Source organism: Pteronotus mesoamericanus, unplaced genomic scaffold (assembly GCF_021234165.1).
Source record: "Pteronotus mesoamericanus isolate MK-2021 breed Mesoamerican mustached bat unplaced genomic scaffold, CSHL_Meso_final contig_164, whole genome shotgun sequence".
Classification (NCBI taxonomy): Eukaryota; Metazoa; Chordata; class Mammalia; order Chiroptera; family Mormoopidae; genus Pteronotus; species Pteronotus mesoamericanus.
The window spans coordinates 23,700,710-23,709,255 of NW_026555065.1; the positions used below are offsets into that span (position 1 = coordinate 23,700,710).

An 8,546-nucleotide genomic window follows, 5' to 3' on the forward strand; every position below is an offset into this window, starting at 1 on the left:
AATAGGTGACTCACCAGCTCCCCAGGTTGTCTCCTCCCTCCCCCTCTTGTGGACAAGACTGTCCCTAAACCAGTTCAGACAGAGGGACTTAGGTCAGAAAGTGTCCCCACCCACGGGGCGAGAGAAGGATGGCCTGTCTCAGGCTAAGTCAGGGCTTTTACCCCTGGCCAGCAGACACCTCCCCCCATTTGTGTATTATTTATACTCCTCCTGCTTGCAGAAAGGATTAAAACAGGATTACCCTTAAATTTACAGCTACAATTAAACTATGATTAAAAGTTGGGTAAAAGGACAAGAGCACTGTGAAGAAGAGCCTCTGTGTGTGTGTGTAGTAATTTTGCCCAGACACCTGGGCTAGGGTGACTTGCTTAGGTTCCCTGAATTACAGATTGCTAGCACCAGAAGGGCTTTTGGAAATAAGGACACTTCACCTGTCATTTTATAGCATGGAGATGGATCAAGTGATTTCTCAGGAGTCACAGAGCAAATGAGCTGAAGAATTAGGAATAGTGTGACAGGTCTCCTTAATGTTCAAATCCCAACTCTTGTCCCCCTTTCCAAAAGAGTAAAAACAACAGTCTTTGAGATCTTCTGTGGGATACAATGGCAAGACAACATTTTGGGTCTCTTTCACGTGCTAGATAAAAAAATGTATGTGGATGTGGCTGAGAAGTCTTTGGGACTGTAATTAAGGATTATTAGCATCTCCAGATATTTGGTCCTAGGAGATATAGGATGTAGACATGGTGATATAGAAGTGGATAGTGGGGATCCTACCATTTCCCCAAAGTCAAGAAGATAATGGTTAAATCAGCAATTTCTAGCTATTGTTCTCAACTTTTGGTTTAAAGGAGGAGGAGGGGGAGGAGGAAGAAGGGGGAGGGGAAGAAGGAGAAAAGGAAGGAAGGGAGGGAGGGAGAAAGGAGGAAAGAAAGAAAGGAAGGGGAGAAGGCAGGAAGGAAAGAAAAGAGAAAGAAAAAAGAGAGAGAGAGAAAGAAAAGAAAGGAAGGAAATAAATCAGGGATTCTGAAACTTTTCCCAAGAGATTCAGAGAGTTGGATTTATGGATTTATACTACTATTTGAGAAATAGAACTCTCTTTTTTCTTTAATATTCATTGCCTTCTTCATTCTCCCTGCAGAAACTCAGGAATGACGCGTTTTTGAATGATTTTTGTATAGGCTGAGATGAAAGACTGCCTTGGAGTTCAGAGAAAGGACTCTGGGCCTGGTGTCACTTTGTGGTGTGGGTGCATTAGAGATGAAATTAACATCAGGTTACTCTTCACTTGCTGTCTTGGTGACCTACCTAAGCCACCTGCAATACCTTGTCTCAGTTTTACCCTTCTAGGGTAAGGACAGGTGGCCCAGAGCAGCATGTGCTTTTGATGATGGTGATGATTATGATGAAGATAATATTAGGGACTTTTCCGACTTAGAAAATATTCAGATGAAGAATTGTCCTTGAAGACTCTCCCTAGCTAGTTTCTCCAACACCCTGAGTTCCTTTAGCACAGCAGAGCTCTATCTTGAAAGGGAGTACAATACATCCGGCCTGCTGTGTTCGCACTTGGGTATATCTTCTGCCTCTTCATGATCTGTATATTTTTAAAAATCATCCTTCATTAATAAAATTATTATCCAGACTTTTAAAATACCCGTACAATCATGTGTCAGATTTGTTTTAATTTGAACACATTTAATTTGAACTGGCTTCATTTTGTGTTCGGCAACTTGCTTCCTCCTCCTAAAGATAAATCCTCCATATACTTCTCTGGCAAAATACCTAGAGCTGCCTCATTTTGGCGACTCTTTGTCCTTGTACCTGTGTGATTCTCTGAGCGTCAGCTCCCGGCCCCCCCAGCCCCGCTTCCTCCCGGTGTCTGAGATTGCCTGGCCTGCGCTTTTGGCTTCTGCAGGGAGTTCCCGGAGCAGGTCCGGCGGGTGGGCGGGGTCCAGGCCGCTAGGGCTATGCAGATGAGGTGGGCGGGACCCCACTTATACTGGCAGTTAGCGGCGCTGCCGCGCCGGGCCTCGGCGGACTCAGTCAGAGGCAGCCTGCGGAACCGGCTTCTCTCAGCGCAGCAGAGCCTGGTCCTGGGCTGTCCCCGGAGCGGGCCATGCCCCCGCGGGAGCTGAGCGAGGCCGAGTCGTCTCCGCTCCGAGCACCGACCCCTCCCCCGCGGCGGGGCAGCGCAACCCCAGAGCTGGGCATCAAGTGCGTTCTGGTAGGCGACGGCGCCGTGGGCAAGAGCAGCCTCATCGTCAGCTACACCTGCAATGGGTACCCCTCGCGCTACCGACCCACGGCGCTGGACACCTTCTCCGGTACGTTCAATGGCCCCGGCGGCTGCGTGGCCGGGGGGTGGGGTTGTGCAGCTGGGGGGCGGGGGCCGGTACTCAGGCGGGAGGGCACTGAAGCCCCCCGCGAGGGAGGCGGGAACAGTCCCTGAGGTGGCGCTGGTGAGGCCTGGTGGGGCCCAGGACGCCTTCCTAACTCAGGCGATCCTCCGCCCCACCCCTGCAGTGCAAGTCCTGGTGGATGGAGCCCCTGTGCGCATTGAGCTCTGGGATACGGCGGGACAGGTGAGAAGCTGGGAATGGCCTCTACTGGCCTGGGGTACGTGGTCTGGAGGCTGGGAGGACCCCAGATGAATCAGGAACGGAGACGGCCTTGGGCCTTTGGTAATGAGTCTCCGGTCTCCAACCCTATGTGAAAAGCGAATTCCCGCTTGCTGCGATAGGGAATAATCCTACTAATGACCTGGCATTCCCATCCCAGGAAGACTTTGACCGCCTTCGCTCCCTCTGCTACCCTGATACCGATGTCTTCCTGGCCTGCTTCAGCGTAGTACAGCCCAGCTCCTTCCAAAACATCACAGAGAAATGGCTGCCCGAGATTCGCACTCACAACCCCCAGGCGCCCGTGCTGCTGGTGGGCACCCAAGCCGACCTTAGGGATGATGTCAACGTCCTGATTCAGCTGGACCAGGGGGGCCGGGAGGGCCCCGTGCCCCAACCCCAGGCTCAGGGCCTGGCTGAGAAGATCCGGGCCTGCTGCTACCTTGAGTGCTCTGCCTTGACTCAGAAGAACTTGAAGGAGGTGTTTGACTCGGCCATTCTTAGTGCCATTGAGCACAAAGCCCGGCTGGAGAAGAAACTGAACGCCAAAGGTGTGCGCACCCTCTCCCGCTGCCGCTGGAAGAAGTTCTTCTGCTTTGTTTGAACAGCTGTGGCAGAGTAGGGAGCAATAGGCATAAAGCCACAGACATCTGGAACCTGGGGTAAGGGGCTACTGGCAGGGCCAGGCCACCCCATGAGACTCAGTCCCTTCTGAACACTGGGGACATGGGCCTCTACCTGCCCACTCGTGCCAGGGTGAGCCCATGGCCTAGAGGAAGGAAGGCTGTAACTTGGATTTCAGTGGTCAACGCTTACAGAGAAATCCTAGCACTTTGATTTTCATGGGATGGTCCTAACAGTGTCAGCCACCTCCAAGCAGTTTGGGATCCAGTTTCCAGTTTCTTATCATGGGCCCTCAGGTCAGGCTGGCTGAATTAGGACCCCTTGTAGTGGTGCCCACCCCCTCCTTGGCACAGGGGTGAGGAAGAGCCCAGAGAATAGCTGGGCATCTTGGAGGGCTGGGAGGTGTACAGCTCTATTTGGAGATAAGTTTGGGATGGACTGTGTAAAGATAGAAGTCAGTGAGAGGGTGAGAGGAAGCAGAGAGTGAGGCCATGGAGCCTTGGGACTGGAGGCAGGCTGGGAAGGAGGAGGCAGATCAGGGAGCTAGGCCTGGAAGGAGTAAGAGTGAGAAGGAGAGAAGAGAAGTGGGGCAGCCGCGGAGCAAGGCTGACACCTGGGCTGCCCTCAGCCCCCAAGGCCAGGGAGGGCGGAGCTGATCCCTGGGAAGAACTGGGTCTCACCGCTCCCTAGGCACTGCCCAAACTGGCTGGGCCAGGAGTGAGGCAGGAAGTGAGAAGCAAGACCCAGCAGAGGAGGGGTAGAAGATGCAAACTAGAGCCTGAGGGAAGAAGGGGCTGGGGGTCACCTTTTTCTCCAAGGTCACAGCCTAGAAGGTAGGGCAGTGCAGAGTGTGCAAATAAAGACTTTAAGTTTCTGAAGCTAATGGTTTGTGTCATTTCCTGGAGTGATCAACCCATTGCTCTCTCATAGCCCTCCTCAAGGCCCAACAGTGTGAACAGAGGCTGGTTGGGTACCAAAAGACAGAGGCTAAATTGAAAGGTGGGGACTGGACTAGGTGGGACACTGTGATGGGAACGGGACTAGGGGGGCAGGTTTGGGGCTCCCCGCTTGGGGCTTAGCTGGTTCCCAGGAGAGCTAGCGTGGGAAGCAGCTTGGAAACGGGTTTCCCCAGGTGTCAGCGCCAGAGCTTCTTTCCCATGACCTCACCAGGTGGGTGGTGCCCCTCCCCTCCCCTCCTCCTTTCTAGAGCACCTTGCTCAGTGCTGAGGCTCTGAGGCAATCCTGAGCCCTCTAACTCTCCATCTCTGATCCTTCTAACAGTTCTCGGGGCTCAGGTTGGGGGCCCCCTGTTTTACAGCCTGAGCACGAAGGGACCCCATACAGCCTAAACCTTAACCAGTGGCCACATTTCTTGGACTTGGCATTGGTTGGACCCAGCCTTTAGCTTTGGCACCCAAAGTTCACACGACCTAGTCAAAGTACCAGTTGTCACAATTTAAATAGAAGTTTGGTCTCAGAAGTCCTCTGGGAATGAGGGTTCGTTTTGTGAGGACCTTGAGAGGGGCAGGAATCCAGAAAACACTCCCTGTTCCCCAGAATTGGAGCTGGAACGAATTTAAAAGGGCCCCTGTGGGGTGGGGGGAACATTTTATTTTACCCATAAGGAAAGTGAGGCCCAGAGAAAAATGGCAACATCTCCCTTGATAGTACCAAGCAGCTGTACTTTGCAAACTCTAGAACTGGGTACCTGGGTGTTATTCCTGTGGAGAGGTATTTCTAAGCACACCTTGACACCTGCTAAGCAACTGCTGGGCCAGGTGAGCATTCATCCTGTCTCAACCCAGCTCCCTCTGTAGGAAGTGCAGCTGTGTGTGTGTGTGTGTGTGTGTGTGTGTGTGTGTGTGAAGAAGAGAATGGCGGGGGGCGGGGCGGGGGGCGGACAGAAATCCCAGCCGAGTGAAACCTCAGATAATCCCCAAGTTTACTCTAAGCCGAGACTCCTGGCTCCTGCCCACCAGGACCCATCCCCCAGCACTCCCTTTGTGCCCTTGCCCCTCAGTCAGGCCCTGAGGGGTCTGAAACGCCAGCTCTACAGCCTACTGTTACCTCAATCCAGCCTGACACACCCCACGCTGGGGCAGAGTCCTGGGTTCAAGGTAGACTTTGACATCAACTGTGACCCTAGGCAAATCTTTTCTTTGTGCCTCAGTTTCCTTATTTGCAAAATGAAAGACTCAGGACTCTGAATTAGAGATTTTCAAACTGCTCCAAGGGGCCTTAGATGTACCGTGGATTGGGAGACAAGCCTAACCAGGTAACCTCTAACTGCTCCCCCCTCCCACCGATTCTTCCCTGATGGTGCCAGCACATCCACGTCACAATATGTTCTCTCCTGCTGGGTTACTGGGCCCGGTCACAGCTCCATCATCTCACCCCTACTCCCTGCCGCTGCGGCTCCCTGCTCCAGTGCCTCCAGCCTTGCTGTCTTCCCTCTGGCACCTCCCAACTCCAGAGTGTTACCAACTTTCTTTACCAGCAATTAACTCCCAACTTCTCATTTCCGCATTCAAGGCCCTCTCAACTCTGACACCAACCTGCACCAGGCCAGCCTGTCCCAGTGATCCCCACTCCCTGATCCCCAATTCTTTCTCAATTTCTGACTCTGAGTCTTTGCTTTTGCCAAATCCTCTAGTTTGGAAAGTGCCCCCACCCCATGCCCTGTTTCTCCCCTATCTAACCACTTTGCAGTGCTCCCCTTCTCCAGGAAACGTCTCTTACTGTATCAGTGTCCACACTGCTCTCTTGGCACATTGAAGACACTCAATTTGGTCACTCACTCAAGCTGTATCTCCCCAGCTAAACTGAGAGAGAGAAAGTCTCATTCATACCCCACAGGGTCTTGGGCTCAAAGAATGTTTGCTGCTGGCCTTTAAGTGCTTAAGATAAAAAGCCAACCAGTGAGCCACAGAAGGGATCCTGATAATCAAGTTCAGCTCCAGATTCATGTCACTGAAGCCTGGAGACAGGCCTAGGAGTGTGGATTGTTGCAAAGGCCCTTTAGAGTGCAGGGCCCAAGCCTGTGCAAGACCAGAGGATTTACCTCTGGTTCCAAACCCAGCAGCTTACTCTGCTTTTGTCTTTCTCTATAATATGGTTTCTCTCTGCTTTTTTCCCCCCTAACCCTTTGCCCATTTTTATTTTTACTTTTTTAAAGATTTTTAAAATTTATTTATCTTTTAGAGAGAGGGGACTAGAGAGAGAAAGCCAGGGAAAGAAACATCAATGTGGTTGCCTCTCGCACACCCCCTACTGGGGACCTGGCCTGCAACCCAGGCATGTGTCCTGACTGGGAATCAAACCAGCGATATTTTGGTACACAGGCCGGCACTCGATCCACTGAGCCACACTAGCCAGGGTCTTTTGCCCATTTTTAAATTGAGTCGTCTTTATTGTTGACTTTTAAGAGCTCTATATATTCTGGTTACTAGACCCTTATTAAATATATGATTTACAAATAATTTTTTATTAATTTTGAGAAAGAAAGGGGAAGTCAGAGAGAGGGAGAGACATTGGTTTGCTGTGTCACTTATTTATGTAGTCATTGGTTGTTTCTTATATGTGCCTTGACCGGGAATCCAACCCGCAACCTTGGCAAGTAGGAACAACACTCTATACCCAGCCAGTGCTCTCTCTACCTTTCTGATACTGTTTTTATCTCTATTTCTCTCTCTTTCCCTTGCCTCTTTTCTCTAGCTTTCTCCACCATTGAATCTAAATTTTAGGGAATATTGATTATACTAATTGGATAAATTCTGTTTCTTACATATACATTCATATATATGCCCTTATTGGTGTAAATTGTTTTTAATGTCTGTATAACCAACTCTTAGTGGATCTAAAATATATATTTATTTTTCCATACAAATACTCAGAAAAATTGGAAAATTAAAAGAATTAGAAGTTTAAAACTGTAATCATAGTGTTAAGTCCCAAAGATAACATTTTGATATACTTTCTTCCAGTCCTTTCTTGTGTGCATATTTATAATATATTTTTCTGTGATCATGTATATACAATTTTGTGGTTTTTTGCTTTTTTCATTTTTTTTTAAATCTTCACCCAAGGATATGTTTTATTGATTTTAGAGAGAGAGGGAGGGAGGGAGAGAGAGAGAAACATATGCACCCCCACTGGGGATTGAACCAACACCTTTTTGGTGCACAGGACGACAGTCCAACCAACTGATCCGCACCACTAGGGCTCATTTAAAACTTTAACAATGTTTTTCCATGTTATAAACTCTAACCAGAGGCTGTAACCATAGTATATGTTTGCTTACCATTTCACCCTGACCATACTTTCTTCAATTAGACCTCCATTTGGGGGCATTAAAGCTGTTTAACTTTTTTTTTTCTATTGTAAATAAAACTAATCAACAGTTGATTATTTTTTCCATCATTGCTTGGTGACTACCTACAGAAAAAAAAAGTTATTCATCTTTGGCTTAGAGACTGGACCCCAATACAATCCCAAGTTACTCATAGAGGGAGCTTGGGTTTCTGTGTATATATGACTTGATGGAGAAAGGTTCTTTCTATTGGAGCATGACTAGCAAATGGTACTTGTTTAATAAATACTAAATGATGACAAGGTGTATATACACCTTATATATGTGTATTTGTGTTCATGTACATTTCTCTGTGTGCCTGTTTTTGCTCTTGTGTATTTAAGGTGAGTATTGTCTTTGTGCAAAACTTTGAATAATTCTATATCCATGCAAGTCTGTGTTTGTATGTCTGTAAATGTCGGTGTCTATCTTTATACAAGATGTGTATAGCTCTGTATGTGTGTGTCTGTAAATCCATATGCTGCCTTTGGTATCATATGTATCATACATGATCCTATGTGTGTGTCTGGGTGTGCATGTTAGTTTCTGTGTCCGTGCATGCACATCCAGGGTGTCGTGTGTCTATGCGGCGGCCTCGGCTCAATTCTGTGTGGCTATCTTTCTCCATGTGCACCTTCCACTGGGTGCGTGTGCTGGACCTGGGCTGGTGTGTGAGTGTATGTGCACCTGAAGGAGCTGTGCCTTGCTTGCTTTTCCCCCGGGAGCAGAATGGTGCCCAGGGCAGAGGTGACACACCCTCCCTGAGTTCCCTATTCTCCTGGGAACCAGCTTGGGAGAGTGAGTGAGACCCAGAGCAGACTGCGTCAGAAGCACGGGGCCCCTTTTGCGACCAGCCCAGGCCCCAGGCAGTAACTGGCTCTCACAGGTCAGCCCTGCCCACTGCACCTGGCTGCCAAGAACCCCGGCTCCCAGCAGAGCTTGCTGTCAGCATC

At 49.5% G+C, this 8,546-nt stretch overlaps 1 protein-coding gene across 1 annotated transcript; it reads left to right on the forward strand.

Annotated features, from left to right (window-relative positions):
• Nucleotides 1-2,094: 2,094 nt before the first annotated feature.
• RHOV (ras homolog family member V) lies at nt 2,095-3,229 on the forward strand. The gene is made up of 3 exons (XM_054565136.1): nt 2,095-2,327; nt 2,527-2,585; nt 2,782-3,229. The coding sequence occupies exons 1-3, from the start codon at nt 2,120-2,122 to the stop codon at nt 3,223-3,225; spliced, it is 711 nt and encodes a 236-aa protein (XP_054421111.1). The 5' UTR covers nt 2,095-2,119; the 3' UTR covers nt 3,226-3,229.
• Nucleotides 3,230-8,546: the final 5,317 nt, after the last annotated feature.

Coding starts and splice junctions, on each gene's coding strand:
- RHOV (XM_054565136.1), top strand. CDS start 2,120: ATGCCCCCGCGGGAGCTGAGCGAGGCCGAGTCGTCTCCGCTCCGAGCA. Junction 2,328..2,526: donor GGCGCTGGACACCTTCTCCG/GTACGTTCAATG, acceptor CCACCCCTGCAG/TGCAAGTCCTGGTGGATGGA. Junction 2,586..2,781: donor TCTGGGATACGGCGGGACAG/GTGAGAAGCTGG, acceptor TTCCCATCCCAG/GAAGACTTTGACCGCCTTCG.